The sequence below is a fragment of the Harpia harpyja genome, chromosome 4 (genome assembly GCF_026419915.1).
Source record: "Harpia harpyja isolate bHarHar1 chromosome 4, bHarHar1 primary haplotype, whole genome shotgun sequence".
NCBI lineage: Eukaryota > Metazoa > Chordata > Aves > Accipitriformes > Accipitridae > Harpia > Harpia harpyja.
In genome coordinates this window covers 55464857-55487454 of record NC_068943.1, presented here as the reverse complement: position 1 = coordinate 55487454, position 22598 = coordinate 55464857, and the positions used below count along the sequence as shown (strand labels likewise).

Below are 22598 nucleotides of genomic sequence, written 5' to 3'. Positions count from 1 at the left end.
TGTATTGGTAAGATCCCTTCTGAGTCCTAAAATGAGAGAGTTATGCCACCGAAGAGGCATCTACATTTTGTTGGTGTAGAGTTCTTATTTATCCAATATTTTGCAGTATTCTGATAAATATTCTGTAGGGAGAAACAGGGGCATTCCCTTTGTCTTGAGATCCTCTGAATAAATTGTCTCTTGGTGCATCCTTGATGTTGTGCCAGTGAAGGTGCTATGCCAAAGCATCAAGCACATCTAGATTTTTAGAAATACAGTGAACTAGTGCCACCCTGTATCTTGTATTTTTTCCCTACCCTCTTTTGATTATTATGTTTATCAGATGGTAGAGTGCTTTGTGTCTTGACTGCAGAAGGGTTCTGGACAGTGTTACTAGGACTTGTGTTCTGATAGGTCCTTCTTACTCCCTTTATTTGGCCATGACATCTGCTCTTAAGATAACAGCTGTCTTTGCTTTGTGGCAGTGACAAATCTGTAGAGCATGAAGTTCTTCCTCTTTGCTAATGCTTTTGATTATAACGCACTGAGCAAATGTTTTTGGAGCAGAACATAAGAAATTTGTCTCCAGGTCTATGCACTCTGATTACCCATGGGCAAGGAACTTGGACAGCACTAGGAGTAAGCATTTTTCATCCTAACGCATTCCTTTTTTCACTTTGTCCTCCAAATACCTTTCACCATTCTGGTTCAGATTCCTTCCATCACTTCTCTGCTCCTTTTGTTCTAAACTTCACTGACTTAATTTTCGTCATACTTGTAGAGCCTGGGGAGCAATGAAGTCGATTAAGCCAGCGGCTTCATTGCAGTCTTCCACCTTTTCAAGGCCATTATCTTGGTAGCCTTTTTTTAATCATATTCCACTGCCTCTCCCCAGCCCCAGGAAGTTATTCCCTGTGAACTAAACTGCAGATGTTTCATTATTCTAAAATCTTTTCAAAGTTACTTATTTGCTGAGGCATAGCTGCCAAAATGAACAACACAATGAATATCACAGTGAATTTGAAGATTTTTTGTGGTGTGTGATAAAATAGGAAGGGATAAAATGGGATAAAATCTTGTGCTGCTTGTTGGATGCAGAAGGAAAAAGCAGAAAATAAAGATGAGTAGTATAAAATGGACACTGAGACATTACAGTCTGTTTCATGATTGTGTATTAATCATATTATGTATTCATGGTTCTTGGTAGGAAGATGGCATTTTGGTGACTCAAACACTAAGAACACTTTAGATACCTCTGTAAATTAGAATAACATCTTGCACAACAGGTTTTGAATTTACTCACTACTTGCTCATTTGAGAGTTAACAAAAGCTAACTGACAGCAAATTTCTTTTTCATTTGTTTGTGCTCTCTCTTTTGTTTCCTTGTATTCACTACTAATTAGCAAGTACAAAAAAAACCCCAGTTCACTTAACATTTAAGACAGAACTTTGGGCTGTTTCCAGTAGATCTGTTTCCTGATTCAGCTTTTAGTACATGTACTGTAAAAGTACGACTACCTAATTCATTGACGTGTTCATCTGTGGTCTAGACAACCATTTTTCTTTGTCGCATCAGGTTGTTATGCTGTTCTAATAAAAACAGATATGAAAGTCTGAAAGCATACAGCATCTCTGAAATTTTACTGTTTGGCTGTTCTGGGCTGTTAATCTTTCTTTGTCCTGTACTCATTTTGTGCTTGCATCTAGAAAGAGGGGATTATACTGAGCTGGCAGTGAGACTCCTGAACTGTGCTACTTTGACATTTTGTGTTTTTAAAGTCATGGGGATGTTCTGATAAAATGGGGGGGCAAAAATGGGTGTTTTTAATTCTAGCGTGCAAAACTTGTTTGAGAACCTTGAGTTTGCAAAAAGCTACAGAAGGTGCTAATAAAAGAGGAGTTAGGTTTTTAGTTAGTTTATTAAACGTTGTTCCATACTTTCTATGAAATACATCTTGTTTTTTATTCAAGGAACTTCCAGCCTGCAGTAATGACTGTCCTTATGCTAATGATCAAATAGAAATTTTATGAAGTGAATTGTTACTGATGCCGATTCTTTATTTCTGCATGCAAAGCTGCACTCATAGGCTTAGAATGTTAAGGAAAGGTACAGTTCAGTTTTGCTGCTGTGTCATACTTAAAGAATTTCAAAGGTAGACTGTGGTCTGTGCAGTGATTATTAGATGTTACTTAAATGTTACTTGACGGGTCAGGGACCAAATGAGGTGTGTATTTTGGGGGAGGGAGGGAGAGATTTTCACTTGTGTTGTAAGGCTTTTGCTTGCATATAAATGATAATGTTAAATTGTTGGGTGATTGTTTTTTATATTGGCATATCATTACACTGAGATAGATCACACCCTATAGAGGGTGTAAGGTATCCATTATAGTAATTTGAGATGCCCTGTTCAAATTGTTGTTGTTTTTGTTGTGGAAGATTGAACTACTAGAATAACAAAGTGCTCTGCACCAAGATCAGTGTCGTGAGATCAGTTATACAGAGGTTTTGATTTAGTCTGTTACGGATGTGGCCTTATAGTGTTTTGTTCTTATTTTTAGGATTCTCCTTTTACAAATGCAGGACTGGGATCTAACCTAAACCTTTTGGGTGAGATAGAATGTGATGCCAGTATAATGGATGGAAAGTCATTAAATTTTGGAGCAGTTGGAGCACTGAGTGGTATGTTAACTACGTATTATAAAGCTAACTACTGGTTTAAGTGCAAAGATCAATTTTGTTCCTTTTTATTAATTTTTTTTGAGGGGGGGAAACATTGTAAATACTGCCCCGTTTAAATGAATTCTGCCCCCTTTTAAAAAAGGGGGAGGCATTGCTGCTCCCTGAAATACTGTTTTGTGTTAATTTGCTTTGTGTAACATATTGTCTTAGTAGTTCATTGATAATCTTTTGATGCAGAACAATTGTATGAAACTATACAGTATTCACAATGGGAGTGAGTTTGCCCAGATGAATTAGCATTTTATTATAAAGTTATCTTTCTACAATTATTAAAAAAAAAGATTACAAGCATTTAAATTAAGCTTTATATTTGTTTTTGTTCTGGGTCTCCTCGAAGAACTTACTGGTACATAATTCAATCATAAGGACAAATGATATTTTGGTCTCTTAGTTAAGTTGGTCAAATTAGGATCCTAGGGGACCAAAGTTTCTTTTATAGTATCAGAAGGCTATGCAGGGTGCTAGCCTCCAAACTAAAGCCCCTCATGTGTTCTTGAGAATGGGTGCAGCTGCTCATCTGTCAAGCTGTTTGCTTGGGACATAAAATTTCTGTATACTGTAGATTTTTCATTATAATTTCTCTCACATGATCAGTTACATTTGGATTTATTTTGTGTGTTACTGTTATAAGGTTAGATACATTTGCATATGGGACTTACTTAATCTGAGAACTAATATGCTTCTATTTTTTTGTCTAGTTTCAGTACAAAACAAGTACAGGTATACAGTCCCAAATAGGGATTGTTGAGGTTTTGTCATAAATTCATTGAACAGCCTTAACTGTTACTATAGAATAGCTTTTATGACAACATTTCAACCTTTGTTCTTTATCCTAGAATAGTTCTAAACCGTGGTAATAACTTCCTCATGTAGATGTAAATCTAAAATAAATAGTCGAATTAAGTGTTTCAAGGCATGTTTGTTACAAAATGTGTCCTTCCAACCATGGGGAAGGAGGAAATGAGGGAATGAGAAAAAGCTAAGCCTGAATCCTATAATCCCTGTTCTGGGCAGATAGATCCAAATGAAAGCTCTTTCCATCTTGAAAAATTAATGCTCATAAAACATCTTTGGCCTGTAGAATACCATAGATTTAATTTGAGATTTGTGCAGTAGGAGGTCACTCCTAATATTTCAATATTTTTCTTTTTTTTTTAAAAAAACTAGAAAGGTGGGAGGGGTGTTGATTAGGCGGCTTTGTCACTACTGATAGGACATGTGAAGGAAAAACTGGTAAAGTTGTTAGTAAATTGAAACATAACATAAGGTGTCTCTCAGTGACTTGGCAAAGCCTTGGAAATTAAAGGAAGCTGACTTCCACTGCCAAAATGAACACCACAATGCTATGTGGAAAAATATTTTAATGTTTTATTCCCATTTTTGATAATTTTTCTTTTCAGGAATCAAGAATCCAGTTTCAGTTGCAAATAGATTGTTGTGTGAAGGGCAGAAGGGAAAACTCTCTGCTGGCAGAATTCCACCTTGGTAATTGCTTTGTTCTGCTTGACTTTACTTTGGTCTTTCGTCTCTTCTGCATGCAATATTTGAAGGTTATATCTTATCCCAAGAAGGCTGGTGCTGTTTTACATACCAGTGATAGTGTGCCTTTAAAAAGAAGATAAGCTTTGTTCTCTGACCTTCAAACATCTTGTGCACTTGATGAAGCTGTGGGTAGAATGAAGTATTGTGAATAGATGGCAACATCATTTTGTGATAATTTCTGTCTGTGTGACTATTTCATATGTCATACTGAATTCTTACATCATACTGAGTTCTTACATTGGTTACTGTAGCATTTTGAAAAATGCCTAAATACATCAAGATTAACATTAAATTCTACTGCCTTTGCCTCTGTCTACCTTTAAAAAAAGCAACATAGTTTTTAACAAGTATATAAAAGAATCCTACTTTACTGCCTGTCTTCATGACTTTATTTTGCAGGTATAGTGTGGAAATGTGCAGTGTTTAGTAACTTCCTCTTATCTTAGCCAAAATGGGAAGTTATTTTAAAGATAGATTTAATAGTATTTAAAACAACAATGAAAACATGTACTCCTTTATTGAGATGGGTATAATACTTAGATGGAAGAGGTGACTCTTAAATGCATAACAACTTTAAATATTATTGCATCATTTTGGAAAGAATCCAAGAAATGTGTCAGAATTGATTGCTCTTAAAACTGTCTAATTTTCATTAGCAGCTTAAATTGACAAGTAGAGAACTTGAATGATTCATTCGTATTAATTGAATGCTATCCTCAGTTACCATACCTGTTGCAGAAGTTTGCTAACTAATGGACTACAGTATTTGAAGATGTATTAAACCAGAATTTATGTAGTTTAAAATATGTATATTTAGATTCACAAATTTTACTTTCCTTAGCATGTTATTCTTATTCTGTAGAATTAGCTAAATAGTCTGTAGCTGGATGGTATAGTATTCCAATTTAAACAGTGAGGAAAAGCACTATTTCAGTCATGCTGCAAAAGAAGTTCATAGATCAAAAAAAGCTACCCTGAAACCAAGCCATCAACAAGCAGATTTTGCATTTAAAACTCTTTAATGAAGAAAGAAAAGAGTAACTGTAGTTAGGTAACTTCTTTTTTTTTTTTTTTTTTTTAGAGGAGACGTTTAGTAAGGAATAAGAACTTGAATTTCAGTTGCTTTTAGTAGCTCATTTCTTCAGATGTCAGGAGAAAGTGGGGCTTAGCTGAGTTACATTAAAGAGAGTGTCAAATGAGGTGGGGTTTTCTGGTGTTCTAGAACTAGTGCTGAAGTCAGCTACAGGAGCAAGCACTTGTGATTTAGTTTTGTCTGTATCATCTCAGTGTTTTCTCAAATTGTTGTATGTTATCTCAAATTGTTGTAAGGAAGAGCACTTGGGCATTTTAGCATGTTTGCTGTAACATCATGATCCAGTTTATGCTGCTATTTTAAAAATGACTGAATGGAAAAGAAACTATATCCTCTTGCCCTCGAAGGACAAGACTAAATCTTTCAAACCCTCTGCAAGGTCTTGGCAAACAGATGCTTTTAAAGACAAGGGAGCTCAAACTCGTGAGGTGTGAGGTGAACTGTTTTTGGAGCCAACACATAGAGTTTATTGTGCAAATATTGTGGACCCGAGTTACCTAATATGTATTTTCATTTCCTTTTTCCCATTCTGAATTTTGAATGTATATTTTATTAGAGCAAATTAGTTACCCTGGGAACAATCTATACTAGTGGGCTATGATGGGTTGTGCTTCAGACTTGCTTTGGTAGATAGTCCTGTACATACAGGGTATCCCAAGTTCAGAATGATAGAGCTTATGTTCATTGTAGGTGATGACTCTTGACAATTTCATGCCCTGCCATTCTGGCAGGGTTTGGCATGACATGTTGTTGTTTTGGGACTGAAATATATTTGTGCACAAGCTGGGAATATATATAGTCATGACAAGAGAGCAGCTGTATTTTGGCATTCCTACCAAGTGTCAGGATTTTAGTAACTGATTTTTATTTGTGAAGATATGCAAGGTTCATCTTGTGTCTCATGGGCAAGTAGTGTATTGGGGAATCTTCTAGATACTGCTTAGCCTAAGAACCTGTCTTGTTAAAGAACCTAGTGGTAGAGACTGTTTCTATAGCATGATGTAAGATAGCTTAATGTTTTCTGGCCAGAATGCTTGGCACGTGACCACACAAGAAAAATTCAGGAACTGTGAGATTAGTAAAAGTGGCATTATGGAGATTCTTGTTTATGAAAGAACACATGGAGGCAGTTAGTTTGGCCTGTTTACCCCTGTTCAGCACCCATTTTTATAGTGACAGTTCATAACCAATTCAAAGCAGTACATTTCTGATTTTCAGTAGAAAAAATTCTAATGAATGTGAATTAATTTTTTTCTGAGATTATAAGCTTATTGGGAAGGAGTGATCAAGTGTCCTAACTGATGTATCCAATTTGCTGTAAATTGCTCTGTAGACTGTGTTGTTCTGGATCAATGTCTTGCTGTCTTGTTTAAAACACAGAATCCCACTATCCAAATTAAAATTTAAAAAGTTTAAAGTAAAGAATCCCTGAATGCATAAGTGTATTTGTTGAAACTTCTAAGATCCTTACATTTTACTGTCATGTTTTATTCAGCTCGATGTTGTCAGGATTTTCTCTGCCTATGTATGGAGGAACAGAAAATACTGAACTTGTAAATGTTACATATTATCATATAGGATATTCCTGTTCATTGTATAATTTTACAAAAGAAAGCACTATTATAATTGCACAATTACGTATTGGATGGATCTTTGGAAGTGGTCTTTGGTCACAGAATAATGGATTAGATGTTTTGTAGTATTAAGTTTGAAGATTTTCTATTTATGCTGAAACCTTGACCTTCCTAAGGGAAAAGGCTTATTTACATCTGTTAACTATTAAGTATAGATATGTAAGAATTGCAGGATGGTACAAATACACCTAAATGTCTCTTTTCTTAGAACTCATTAGTACTACTGATACCTGAGTTCATGTCTGTATCCCTTTTCCAGTATTAATAGTAACCCATACGGGAAAAATGGGTTACTTCTTAAAACTTCTTAGGGTTCCCCCCCATCCCCCACCCTCTTTGGGTATACAGCGATTTATAATTGCTTCACAGTTTTACAGTACTGTATGCAGGATATGTACATTGTATAACTTGTAGGGCAGTGTGTAGTCAAGAAAGTGCCTAGAGTGAAGACTTGCACCACCTTTTATCTCTGTTCTATATTTCCTCAGAACAATTTATGCTTTGTAACAGTGATTTCAGAGTGATTGCTGCATTTTATAATAAATGTTACAGAGTAAGTTTATTACATTCAGGATGCCTTGACCATCTTTAATGAACCTAATCTTCTTCTGCCACTTCTGCTTAGCTTGGTGTGGCCTGTCTCCCTACAGCCCATATTAAATGTCCTGTTTGGAGCAAATAGCACCAGGATAACCATGTTCCTGAGAAAATTGCTTAAAAAAGACCATTTTTAGAGACCTTTACTGGCACTTTCCATTAATACGGTCTAGTTTGCCTGGAACTGGAAAGCACGTCCAAGCATCGTCTCCTTGCTGGGAGGATGTTTTCATCTTCTGCGTGTTCTGAGCCTGTAACAACTACAGAGTACTCTTCATTTGATGTATGTGCAAGAAAGATCTTTTTATCTTGTTAGTGCAGAACCAACTTTCAGAGTAGCAGAGCACAAACTCATTCATCCTTTGTTTTTGAAGTTTTTTTCCCCCTTTGGAAAATTGTATTTTGAATTAGCCTAAAGCTTTTGAAACTTGGTGGGGTTTTGGCTGCTTTCTATAGCCCACTGGCTTTATTCCCTATTTTCCCTTTCCCCCGACAAATCAAGCTCAGTGGTAGCTGTTTAGAGGTAGTTTTGTTTTTATGTCAGCTTTAAGTATTGCCCTCTTCATTCTTGCCTGCTGCAGCTTTTCTACATGGATGATTCTCATGGCAACTAAAGCAGTTCCCTAGTGCCAGACTGCTGGTTCCCACCCTCTTGCCACCCTATCATCTGTGGCTGGTACAATTGTATGTGGCTGTGTGCTCAACAGGATCACAGAACTTGCTTTTGGGGATGGCGTAAAGACTGTTTATTCTTGTTTAGATTCTATGTATTTGGCTACCTGCAGGACTGAGTTCATGCTGTATGTCCTGTAGGAGTCTCTTACCAACTAATTCTATATCAATTTATAGGAGATACAGTATATGTAGCACAGACAGCAAAGCACTGAGATCCTGATTATTTTTTTTTATAGTGTTTATTTTAACTTTTCTATGATTACACTGTCTTTTTTTTTTATAGTGTTTATTTTAACTTTTCTATGATTACACTGTCCTTTCAAGAAATCCGAACTGAAAAGTTCAAAAAAGGTGGATGATCTCTCTGGTTTTATGGGGCCTCAATTAAATGTCTGCTTCAACTAATCTAACTATTCTTTGGGACCAGAACTGCAAAATACTTTGTCTGTGCTCATTTTGTAGGAGGGAGAGGAATCTGGGAATTAGGGATGCAAGTGTGAGCAAAGTAAAAGTCACATCACTTAAGTTTAGAGACGTTCTTGGGTGCTTTTTTTTGCAGCCTTCATAAACCCTAGTGACTGTTTCTGTGTTTTTAAGTATTAAAAAGGCAATTGTGAGATTGCTTGTAAGTGCAGTGTTTCTGACTGATCTGTACTGTTCAAGTTACCATATGTAAAACTCATAATATTCGAGCTTGAGACTTTCTCCACCTACTCTTCCTCTCTGTGTAAATTGTTTTGTTGAACAGGAAGTGCTTATTCACTTCCTGAGAATGTATTGTTGATAGAAAAGTTTTCTTTTAAAGACCAAAACCTTCTTTTAGTCAATGGAGAATACTACTTAATTAGGTTTGGCTACAGTTTGCATTTCTCTCTTACGTTAATAAAAGTGACAGGTTGTTTCTTGAGCACTAGCTTACCTAATAGGAGACGCTTGAGTTTTCCCAAAGTACCCAGTAACTTATTCTACAGTATCTTGCAACATGAACAATATTTATCTGGAGCTGCACTAATGATGGTAAGAGATATGTATTTAACAATTCAAATTCTCATCTAGATAAACTTTTTTTTTGAGACTTTTCTAAAGAAAGAATAGACACACCTCTTGTATTAGTTAAGTCATAGAGAAAATAGAAAGTACCATCTCAAAATACAAAACCACCTCAAAATACATACTGAAAATTGCAGGTGTCAGATACAGCACTGTCAAAACTTCCAACAGCATTAATGACAACAAATTTGCTATATCAGTAACGTTCTCAGAAATTATAGTACTAGGTGGCCCCAGGGACTACTTTGTAGTAGAAGAAGTAAAAGAAATAACTTTTTTAGCCTTATATTCATAAATTTGGTATTACTGTAACACTTTTTGAAATTGCTGTAAATGCTCAGTCTTTACTTCTTGTGTCCATTAGGCAGTTGTGTCATTCTTATTTCAAAAGTGGGATATGAAGTTAAGATTGGAAATAGTTGCCCTTTATTGTGCTGCTGTTGTCGGTACTGTTGCGCAGCAGCTTTCTGAAATATATGATTTCCAACTACTACATTCCCCTTTTCAGGGAATCATATTAATTTCTTTAAGGGGAAACACTATAGATAATTGTGGCTTGTTTTTTTTTTTTTTGTCTCCCTAAAAGTCACATGTCCATGTATAATTTTTGCTGTCATTCATTGTCATAGCAGTGCGTACTGTTTCACTACTGTAAAGTGTTCAGTACCGACTAGAAAACAACTTCTCAGATTGTTGGGGGTTTTTTTACAAGTATATTAAAAATTCAGTAAACTAGTCTCATTTGTAAATGCTTAATGAAACTCCATGAGATAGATCATCATCCTTCTAAGTAAGGCTTATTTTTAGCTTGTGTTATACTTCTTGAAATACTTCTTGATATTCCTGTGGCATCGGCTGACTTTACTGGAAATAGCTTACCATTCTCACCTCATCCATCCCATGTTGGTCTTCAGGATCTTACTAAGTTGTTACAGAGAGCAAGACTCTAGATGGCTTTCTCCTGTTTTAGCTGCAACTAAAAGCTGGTGCTATTGGATAATTAATTTCAAATATAATAGCACTTGTTTTTATCCAATACTGAACTTAATGTCAGAGCTGCGTAGTCTTTTAATGAAACTACATAAGGTTGCCAAATGTAATTGTAGCTGACATTTCTGTGAAGTGTAGACAGCTTACAATTTTAAAATGACCAAACCAAATAGAAAAAATAATTGCAAGAAAAGGGGGATTTGTTATATGGTTTTGTTTAAACTCCCTCTTCTGTGTCTCCTAGCTTTTTAGTTGGTGAAGGAGCTTACAGATGGGCAGTTGATCACGGGATACCAGCATGTCCTCCAGGTATCATGGCTACAAGTGAGTAAACTGGTGGTGTCAGTAGGAAGAACAGGACAGAGTAATTTTAAACGGTGCCTCATACTTTGAGGTATACATCACTTCACTGTTCTTAACATTCAACTAGCTTATGGTATTATGGTATATAAGGATGGTTTAAGTATACTAATTTTCTATTAAGTATCTGAATAGAAAAAATTATAAACTATTACTTCAGCTGCATTTTAGAAACATCTAATTCAAGTGAATTTCTTATTCTAGGATTAAATCCAGTGAAGGACTTCTTTACCAAAATGTAGGCTTTTTAACAGCTCAGTCCTGCAAGTCTCTAGTTGTGGTCCATCTTGAATCCCAAAATCACCAACTAGCCATGTATCTAAATGCAGCAGGTGCCAGTTTGACTCTCATATTCTGCAGTTACACCCATCTCTGAGTCTTTGTCCAGAACTGCTCTGGTTTAAACAGGCTGTCAAATTCATTTGCCTTTTTTTTTTTTTTTTTTTTTTTTTTTTTTTTTTACCTAGGTAGGCTTTGCTTCATCTGATATAGTGGAATAACCTGACCCAGAAACGGACTTGGATTATACTGTATACTAGCAGTAGTTGGGTCTCTTACAAAACCTTTTTTTCTTGAAATAAAAGAGGTTATTATGTTGTATTGATACACCATCTATAAACTAGGCTAAAAATTAGTGCACTCACCCATGGAAAGGAGGATGTGGTTCCCCTTCCTTCTCCAGTCCCCCTCCCTTCTGGAAAGTGCTGTTATTACTAGTCTGTAGTTTGCTATTGGTGAGAGCATGCCCTACACTTCCTGTTGAGTTGTGCGGGAAAGAAATCAGAGGTCATTACCCAAAGAAGGAGGAGAACACAGAAGGTACAGAACGTTTCTTTGTTTTACAGTAAACGATATTACTGCATAAAATATATGAGTAGTCCCTAAACCAGAGCTAGAAACCCAGGGCTCCCATTAAGGCTTTTATTGGGTCTAGATCTAAATGTAGATAAACATCCAGAAATTGCAGTTCAAAGTTGCTAATACTCAGTGCTTAAATGTAACCTCTGAAACAGTGGCAGCATTTTCTTGATCATGCCAATTTTCATACATACTCATGATAAGTTTCATTTTGAACAGAAAGTTTTGATTTCTAGTTCCACATGACTGAAACTTTTGCCCTATCCATCTGCTGTCCAAAACAGCATTCCAGAACAACTTTTGGGCTTAGTTAAGCATAGCACCTTTGTTTCTGTGACTCTAGAAAAAAACACATAAAGGTTTGGGGTTTTTTGTGGTGGTTTTTGTTTTGTGGGTGTTTTGTTTTGTTGGTTTTGGTTTTTGTTTTGGGCGGGGGGGGTGTTTTTTTTAGAAAGTGGTTGCTACTTATGTGTGGGATATACTCCAGAAGGAAGGTTTCTTGACTAATTCTGTTAGCATGCACAAAAGTTTCTGTTGTTTCTAGTACCAGTGTGTTTTTGTTGTGACAGAGATGATTAGATTGTAACATTAATTGCCAGATGATATCTTATTAGCAAAAGTGTACCCTGGTCAGAGCAAATCTACACGTTATGGCTTAAAAATAAGGATGACCACTGCTAGTTTGGTTTACCTGAGTAACTTAAAGGTTGTCATTTTTCCTAACATTTTAGTAAACTTAATTTTGCAGAATAATTATTAATGGTAGTATATCTGATTTTTTTCTTTAAAACAAAACAAAACCACAACAGCAATAAAGAGCAAACAAAACCCTGAAAACTCAGTTTTAGAAAATGATATTATCTTGATTTCCATACCAGTCCATAGCAAAGCTAGCCTTTTAATGCATAGATTTCTGGTCAGTGAGGCTGGAAGGTAACCATTAACACCATGTGTGACAACATGGGATTGTTATAGCTGAAAAGAAACTGGAAGGTGTCTCACAGGTAACATGTAAGAAAGCCGAAGTTGTTTTTTCCAGTGTTACTAGGGGAGAGAAAGTTAGAGGTGCTTCAGAAATTACAATTAAAGACGATGTTTTTTCCAAGCAACCACAAAGGATCTCATTTGAAGCGAGCTATTGCACAAAATAATGTAACAAACTTCAAAAAATGGAAGAGTTTTTCATTATGCTTGCTACAATTTCTATGGTAGAGCTTGCATGGAGAATTGGGGGTAAATTAACTTGAAATTACGTGACTGTTGAATAGCTTTGTAAAATGAAGAACGAAGTAATTGCCAAACATCAGGAAAATACGTTTAGTAACTTAATTATAAAAAACAACACCCCCCCCCCCAACTGCCTAACCCAAACCTTAGACATGTACTTGCAATAAGTATTAGCAGGGAGAACTAGGTGCATATGTTTTGGCTTCTCTGTGCTGCACATGGAACATATTCTTGAAGTCACATTATTCTGTCTCATTTTTCCCAGACCTGAGATGGCAAGAGTAATGTTATACATGCTGTAAGGCTGTGGGATTGTGTGGTTGGTTTTGCATGGATGGAGCTCTCCGTCTGATCAGTTACAAAGAAAGTTGCACGATCAGCTTTGTGGTCACACTCCATAATTCTCTCAGAACTATCAGAGTATTTGAGCACCAAACTGAAATGATGTTTTAAACCATGTTACTTGTTGAACTACATCAAGGTTATGTCAAGGCTCACCTGCTTTGTTGTCTTCGGTTTGCCAAGTGTGGGAGGAAATGGGATTTCTACCATTTGTAGAAATCTGGTGGCTTTCCAGTGTAGTGAGTGGGTGTTTTTGTTTTTTTTTTTTTTTTTTTAAAAAAAAGTGAAATGTGATCTGCCTGTACTGCCTACAGTCTGCAAGAAAGCTGAATTTATTAATTCCTGCCTATACTAGAGCTTAATTCCTGCCAATACAAGAGTGAATGCTAGCTTATGCTACAGCTTTGTTATCCTGTGCTAGAGAGACTGCTTTGAAAGTGTGATCAGAGTATTAAGAGTGTGATTACAGTTCAGAAATGCTAATTTACTGTATCATGCAACCTCTTATATAAATGTTAAAAGTATACTTTACTCTAAATAGGCAACGTAAATTTGAGGTACAGCTTCAACTGTGAGTATCTGTGCCTGCACTAGTAACTGAACCACTTTTATCTGAATTTTTTTCAGTTCAGCCTATAGTAGATGCAAAGTAGTTGATTTGACAAAGATAACATGGTATAAGACAGCATCTTACAATTGCTTACAATGTTAAGTCTTCAAAGGGGAAGAGAAGGAAGGTAACTACTAATGCAGCAAGCTTGTACCTCTAACTCTAGCAATGTGGAAGTGACCATAAGTACTTCAGTAAGTTATATTATGTAAGAACAAAAGCAGCTGCAGTGGATTCTCATAGCTTGATAACTGGAATCCAAGAGTAGCCACAAATGATGCTTAAGGAAGAATATAAGAACAGAGCAAATACATACTTCCCTTTCCCTACCCCATTTGCTATCCCATACTCTACATTCCTGAGTCATGACTGGTTCCTGCATACATGGAGGTAATCAGTGGCATTTTCTGCCATGAAATTGCTGTTTCCTCTTGAGCCCATATTAATTTCTAGCTTCACCACGTAACTATGGGTTGTGTGAAGAACTACCCCTTCTTCATTATTATGAAACTTGCTGAATAAAATCTGCTGGTTTATTGTCAGGTCAGTACTCAGAATCCTTATTCACTCAAGTTCTCTCATTACCTTGAATAACTTAGTGTCATCAGTAAAATCACATCATGTTGTTGAACAGAGTAGGTGCTACTGTAGGTTGATTTGGCATTCCACTTGTAGCAAGATGTTTATTTACTCCTCCTTTGTTTTCTATTTTTTAACCAATTTTGTGAATGCAAGGATATTTCCTTTTATCTTATGGCTACTTGGCTGCTTTAATGAGGGAGAGCCCTTTCTAGGCAAGTGTCATGCAGATTGTCTTCTTTCTAGTGACACTATATGTCTCCCTGTCCCACCAGTGTTGCCTACCTAGCCTGCCTCTCTCCTCCAAACCCCCAAACCTCACCTCACCCCCAGCTCTGTCCTCCACTGTTACTGCATTAAGAAAAACATTGGCCGTATTGCCGGAACTGCGCTATGAGGTTCGGTCAGTGGCTCAGGACAGTGGCTTAGACCATGTTTTGTTGCTTTGTTTTTAGGGTGAGAATGAAAGAGATCTGAAGAGATACTCAAAGGTTTTGGAGATTTGATTAGGAAGCTTGGTTAATCTGAATACATATCTGATTTTAGGAGACTGAGGGATATCTCTCAGGAGATGCTTGTCTTTTAACAGCAAAAATTGCTACCTCTGTTCCATAATATTCAAAGTAAATGAGCTCTGATAAGTGCATGTGTTTCATTGGCAATAAAAAAAAAAATAAAAAACCAACCAACCAAACAAAAACGTGCTGGTGGGGGGAAGGCTAGACATGACATAAATCCTCCCTGGAATTGAACGTAATATTGTAGGTTCGCTTGCAGTTCTGAAATCTGAACAGCTAAGTGCAGCCAATAGAATGGCTAGAAGTTAGCCAGGAAAAAAGTTGGGCTGAAGTACCCAGAGGATGCTTTGAATGAAAATCTTCCAGGGAGCAGGAAAAGCTGCTTGATGGAAAAAAGATTTCTTCCAGGAAGTAGTACGAAATGGTATGTCTAGCAAGAGTTTACCCTGAGTTCTTGTTATGAAGAACAGATCTATATAGTAGTGCTCTGAGAAAGATAGGGGGTTTTTTTTACATGCTTTTGATGCTAAGTTCGTGGGGTTTTTTCCCATTCGTGTTGCTGTCTCTGTCAAAGTATGGCAATGTCGCAAGTAGCACTAGTAGTCTTTGGTCCCAACACAAGCATAAGTGGTGTTAATTTGTCATTTAAAATAGCTTTGTTAGAATGAAATTTATTTTCATCTGTCTGTTTTCATTTGTGCCATTTATTTTAGCAACTGCTCAACAGAATTATTCACTGGATCATTTTAATTCCTGTGGGTTAACTAATTTTCTAGTATATTCCTTTTTAATTTGCTTCTCTCCAATAGTTGTGTTCTCTTTTAATATGGAATAGAAAGATAAAATGCAGAAAGTTCTTTCTGGTTCTTTCAGTTGACTATAAAAAATGTCTGCCAGGGGGTGCTATATGATTGGTCAGAGCTCAATCTGTACTTCAAAGTTTTAAAAATATTCTTAGACTTTTCTTAGTATCTTCAGTTTACAGTTTGCTTTTAAACAAGGATTGCTGAACACTCATAGGTTGCATAATGTTTTGTTGCATAATAATTTGTTATGCCTGTAATAGAAACATTGGAGTTTGTGTTGGTGTTCCCAGCTTGCTGTTCCACCACTGTAAATAAGAAGGTTTGAGTATTACCATGAACTTGATTTGTGATTTAGTGGTGCTAGGAGTTTGTATTTGTTACCTCTGTTTGAAAACTTAATTGTTCACTTAAATATTTTCTGAATTTTCAACCTAGCCTGAAAATATGTAAGGGAATAGATGTGGCTTGTAAAAGCATGGGAATTTTAAGGAAACATGGACTTTTTACTAAAACATTTTGCATTAACTTTGGGCAAGAAATGTTAGTGTATTATAATTAACAGCCTGTCAGCTACAGGCCTATTTAAAGTACACAGAGCTAGAACTAACAAGTAGATATGTATCAATTTTACTACTATTAAAAAAAAAAAAAGTGCCTTAGTCTTGCATTCTGTTCTGTATGTATAATTCAGTAGTTTCAAGGACTCCATGAATAGGACAATTACAACTTTCTAATAATTTTTCTTTTACGTCTGTTGTCTGGATCATTTCTAATGGGCTGTGAAAGGAGACTACAAAAAGTTCTGAAGAGCTGTGTAGAATGGGGAATACAGTTGTCTTTCATTTACTTAGCGACTGCATCCTTATGTAATAGAACTTTCAAGATTTTTGGTTAAATTTTTACTTGCACATAGTATAACGGTAAAAGGAGTTATGGGAATGATCAGACTGCCAGAGTGCCAACAGGATTAGTACAAGAAACGAGTAAACGATGTGAAAGTTTTATGGCAAACAAGTGGCGCACAGATGGCATTTCTGAACTGACTCAGAGACCAATGTTCTCTTTCTTCCACTGACCTGCTTGCTGAAAATTACTTTCTCATCTCTTTCTGTTAAGTGGTGGTAACAATGTAAAAAGCCTGTATAAAAGCTGTATTTATTGTCTAGCCATGATAATGTAAGAGATAGATCTTGTGCTAATGAATTATGTAATGAAGGTCTTGTGGTCCTTTCTCATCAGGGTACCCAGTAACACTGGAACCTTTTGAAAATGGGAAAACCTATAACAGTCTTACCTTTGAGCAAGATGTGCCTGTGAGATTTTTCTTCTGCATTTATAGATAATACATCATATTATCAAGCACACTTTCTGACACCACATCCACTAATACGAACCTCTCATGCAGGCGAGTGGTGTTGAGCAGGAGCTACTGCCACCTGTTCTGTGCTTAGCCACTGAGCCTTCTCCACAGCAAACCCCTACACTTGTCTCAACTTCTACAACTCTGCTGTGACCAAGTATTCTACCCAGTGCTTCCACTGTCTAGCACAGGTAGACCCAAAATGCAGTGCATTTAAGTACAGAGTACATGTGAGTAGCTCCTGTTGGTACCTTGCGGGGTTGAAGGGAGAATGTGGAGGACTGAGAAGATGTTTTCAGGTCCTTGAAGATTATTCGTTCTTAAAGAGACACCCAGTGCTGCATTGCAGGGACATGTGATAAATACTGTAAGTGTGAAACTGAAGTCCTGAGCTTTTAATAATATTGTAGTTCTGACATGCTTCTGTTGTCAGTTGTTACATGTCTTTAATCTGGATGAGACCTGAGCATGGCGTTTAAACACTAACAGACAATCACTTTGTAAAGCTGTGGGGTTTTTTGTTCTTTTTTTTTTCTTCCTCTCCCAGCAGCTCTGAAGTAACTTTATTTATTACAGTATATACATAAATGAGAAAGCAAAACAGAACGGCTGGTTGTACTCTGTGGCTTCCGAGACACAATTCTTTTAAGAATGAGTTTGGGCATACATGTTATTGCTGTGTAGGGTAGTAATTGGCAGGGACTTTTATCTGAAAGCACATATTTGATTTTCATCTGAACTTTTAAATTCTTGAGCAAAATTGAAGGATGTTGTACTAAATACCTTTCCATAGATTCTGGCAACAATACCTCTGGGCTGTGGTCCAAGAATTTTTCAAATTCCATCTACTCCCTCACCTCCCTTTCTATCTTCCTCCCCAGCCACTAAACTCTACCTCTCTTGCCTCCCTTTCTTCTTGGCCCAGGCAACATCAGGCTGATGTAGCTATATTGCATTTGTTTTAGGAAAACATGCCTGTCTTCAACACTGTTGTGTCCTTTTCCTCTTCTCAAGCTTGGAATATGCTGTCTTGTTGAAGAAGGTGAGAGTGGTTTTTGTACTGTCATTTAGGACAAATGAAATTTCTCAGCATCCTTGCACCACGAAGTTGAGGTTTTGTTTTAGATTGAATGTGAATTATGAACTTAAACTGTGTGTAGGCATTTTCCTTCTGTGTATAGTGCTTATTTTCAAAATAATTTTTCAGTGGGTTATTTTTCCATGTTGTGTATGCATCATTAACCAAGCACACTTGAATCCTGGATTTTTTTTTTTAGTTCATAAAACGTTTCATTGAACTTGAAACCCTATAATACATTCTTTGTCAAGGATCAAACTTACAGGATGTTTTCAGAAAATTTTTAATTTCATCTTTCATTTGTTTAGTGTGAAGCTCACTTGTGTTTTCTTGTTTCTTTTGTCACTAGTAGAGCAAGACAAAGCAACTAGAGTACTAGCCAGTTTAATGACATTTATAGTGGTTTTACATAGATAGAACATTGCAAAGGCAGGAATAAACGGAGGGCAGGCAGCCTTTCACTCGCTATTAGTCTTTATTCCCTTATTCTGGGGAAAAAAATCTGAGATTCAAGACACTATTTTTAACTGATCATCTGAAGTTGGGCATAAATCTATGTCAGAGGAAAAAAGAGAAATTGCTACGTTTTGTTTTACAAACTGGTCCTTTGTTTCACAATTCTTTGGTCACTTTGGAGGTATTAGCTATTTTATCCTGCTAAGAGGAATTGATAATCACTGATAATAATTATTTTCCCTAAATAATGAAAGGCAATTATTCATCAGTCCTTGCTAAAACAAAATCTTCCACTTTCAGACAAAAGTTAATCCTAATAACTATTCTGAAGTTGAATGTAGCCTGAGTGCAAGAATTTCCACTCTAGGGGACATCTGAATAGACTTTCTTTCCCTCACAGTATGGAAAGGTATGACATTTCATGCTAAACTGAATAAAACTTGAGAGTGATTGAGTTAATATATTAATTCATATAAATAACTCTGGGAAGGGACGTATGATATTAAAAAACCTACCCTCCTCCACCTCTGAAAAAGGACTTCCCCAAAACAATCCCCTCCCCACCCCTCACAAAAGACCTTCAGCTGTTCCTGGTAAAAATTCATGTCATCTGGAAGTATGGAAGCATGACTGGCACCTCTCTAATATCTCTCTCTAGTGTAATGGTATGAAATTTTCGATGTGAAAAGTATTACCCTATCTGTCACAATAGGAGCTGATGATTAAGTTTTGTAGATATTGTGATGAAGGAAGCTGGGAAAGTTTGTGTATTTTACTAGGGAAACATGGTAGCTTCCTTGACCTAGACTGTTCTGTGTTTGTGCATTTTAGTGTTATATTACTTATGTATGGTGGTATCTGATGCACAGGGATAGGATGAGAGAGGACTAACATAAATTAGAATATGTGAGATTTTGATTAACTTAAAAAAAAAAAAAATTTTTTTTTTTAACATGAGGTTGATCAAATACTGGAACAGGGGCCCAGAGGAGTTGTGAAATCTCAATCCTTGAAGGTATTCAAAACTTGAAAAGTTCCTATGCAGCCCTTTTGAATTGGACTTCCTTTTCCTAGGAGGTTGGAGTACATGACCTCCCAAGATCCCTTCCAACCTACATCATTCTATGTTACTAGAAAACTTTCTTCATCTGTCCGTTTGACATGGTCTAAGATAGGCAAAAAATGCATGCCGCAGTATCTCCTGGGGCTCTGGATATCTGATCATCCAGTGAAAGAGTCCTTCATGCACTGCACCTCTTCTCCCACATATGAGACTAGCAAAGTAAGAAAAGCAATAGAGAGAAAATGCATGAGAAGTCTTTACCCCAGCATACAGTTGAAAGGCAGTTGGGGTACCCAGGGATTGAAAATACTTCTGACACCTGAGGACTAAGTACAGTTTTTTGTTAACCAAAGTCATTGCTTTGTAGGGTGGTCATCCATTCCATAAACATGGACAAGGTGGTACATTGCTAGCTTAATTTCATACTTGGTGTTTCTTATTGCCTAGTAAAATGTATGCTTCTGTTAATAATGACCTGTTTGGCACCCTATATTTCTTAGCATGCTGATACCGCTTTGAATTAACAATGCAGATCAGAAGTTACTGTGAACAGTTAGATCCTTCAAAGCAAATCTTTGGGTTTTTACTTGTTTTGAAAAGACAAATAGTATCTTAAAGCACAAGGTAAAATCTGAAAATTGTTTAATTGCTTAGCTAGAGACTAAGGATTTCAGTAAATGAAACCTCTCTCAAGCTTGGAGAATTTCATACATTGTGGAAAAAATGGCAGGATAAGTAGCAACCAAGGTATAGTTGGAGTGATGATGCTGAGAGGCCGTATAGCAGCACTCTGTGTAGCTGGCAGGGCAGCTTGGAACTAGCCCATGTGTTCTCTAGTTTTGATGTGATCTTTGTGCACATATTTGAACTGGTGAACATGCAAATACTGCAGAAAGTTTCAGGACACCACTAGCATTAGATTCTGGAGTACAAGGAGAACTTCTCATGTTCAGGTTTTCACATATGGGCTCCTGCACCCTCGTACTTGTCTTGCTTCTCTAGGTACACCTTTTTTCTGAATTGGCGGGAGACAATGGCAGCAGTAGATAAGAGGCTTAGGCATATTTATCCCTGTGTAATACTTTGTGTAATACTTACTTTTGATGAGTACTAAGGCCAGGCACCATTCCTACTCATCCATATTGTGGCTCTGCCCATAGGTATTAGCTATATTTATTGAAGTCATGTCAACTTAAAAGTTCTCCTGTTTAAAAATTCTGTTAAAAACAATGTGCTGGCTTGGTTTATTTTGGGGCACTTCTGGTTAACAAATTTTTCATCTGTGTGAGGTTTTTTTTTGTTTGTTCCTCCCCACCCCCAATTAGTACTAGACTTCAATGATTCTTTGCCTGTTCCCCCTTATCAAGTGTGTTTTTTTTTTTTTTTTACCTCTTGCACCTCATTTCAAACATAGAAATGTGTTGTCCAAAGTAGCTGCATTAATCAGCTCTGTGTGGTAGAAAGATTTCTTTTTGTGGCGATGGCAGATTAATATGTGTTTACAGTTTTAAGACACTTGTATTCATTAGGTTTTTGGAGAGAAATGACAGCTTTCTTGTTACTTTTAGGTTATATACTTGAATAACTGTGGTAGTTTAAGGTGCAGTTTTATGTACTTGAAAACAGGTTTAAAGGAGAGTTCACTAGGTGATTTTGGCACCTGCATGGGGAAGGTTTCAAAGAAGTAAAATGCTGACCGTCTGTGTACTTTGAGAATTGTAAATGAAAGCTTTGTGTTCTGTTGGCTCTGCAATATTGATTTTATTCATAGACTGTACTTGCAGCTGTTTCAGCCATCTGAATAATGGTGATATAGCTGTATTGAGAATTTAATTTAAAACTACATTTTTTAAGGTTTTTTAAGTTCTAAGATTAAATGGGAAACCTGTGCTTTTTAACTTATGTTGAATTTGACTTACCTGTGTATAATTCTGCCCTCCTAATAGCTTGATTTTGCATGACTAAACAAGTGACAAAAGACATTTTACCCCCTCCTCTTTTCTCTACATTTTGAAGAGGATGTTAAAACAATCTGTGGGTAATATTAAGTCAAAACTAATTTAAACTAACTATGTCAATATCTGCAATTTTTTCATGAACTGAAACTTCTAAAATGGGAACATGTCATTTTGGTCTCTTAAGCATAACTTTTTTTTTTTTTTTTAACCCGCTTTAGAGAACAATTCCTTTCTGAATGTGGGACTTAAATGTGGAAAATACATGTTTATCTCTTCAAGACCTAGGTGGTCTTTAGACTGTGTTGGATTATAGAACATAAAAGTATTGCTAGACTATTGTGTGGCTTTAAATATATGGGTAAACATACAGATATGCAATTAAGGTAATAAAATAGTAGCCTAATTTTATGGATATCAGAATGAGCTCACATGGTATCTATTTATCTGTCAGCAGTCAAAACCAATAATTTTAACACAAGCCACTTATTCCGTTCTCTTCTGTGCAGTGCTGTTGCTTTGCCAAACAGAGAGATATTTAGACCAACACAGCTTCCATATGTGTTCAGTGACTTGTTTCTACTAGATATTTTACCCATCACTGTTGCTGAACAGTAGTAGAACTTTTTCACTTAGGAGAAGACGTAAACATCTTGTACTGAAACTTAAATACTTAATTGTTGACTTTTTTATTGATGCTTTTTGCATCAGTAAAAATGTGGGGGATGAGACTTCCAAAACATCAACTTATCAATGTTTGTTTAAATTAAGTAAATTTTACTTAGTTAAATGCTTTTGAACTATTTTTGTAGGGTTCAGCTTAGCAGCTTTTAAGAGGAACAAGAGGAAGCTGGAGTTGGCCGAAAAGGTGGAAACAGATCTCATTCAACTAAAGAAAAGACGACAATCAAATGAAAAGGTTAGTTCTTGGTTAAAATTTTGTTGTGTCATCCTAAACTTACAGCTGATTTCTAATAAATTTCATGTCATATATGATGAGACTAATGTAGCATGAGAAGCCACTTCTCCTTGACCATCCTAATGTTTAGATGATACAATCATAACTTAGTGCAATTAAAACTTTC

At 36.4% G+C, this 22598-nt stretch overlaps 1 protein-coding gene across 1 annotated transcript in view; it reads left to right on the top strand.

The window, feature by feature from the left end:
• The window catches only part of TASP1 (taspase 1), an 89400-nt gene that overhangs the window by 13602 nt on the left and 53200 nt on the right, over positions 1–22598 (top strand). The window contains 4 exon segments of the mRNA XM_052784109.1: positions 2540–2660; positions 4121–4205; positions 10546–10625; positions 22326–22432. Of these exon segments, the coding sequence (XP_052640069.1) occupies positions 2540–2660; positions 4121–4205; positions 10546–10625; positions 22326–22432 (393 nt within the window).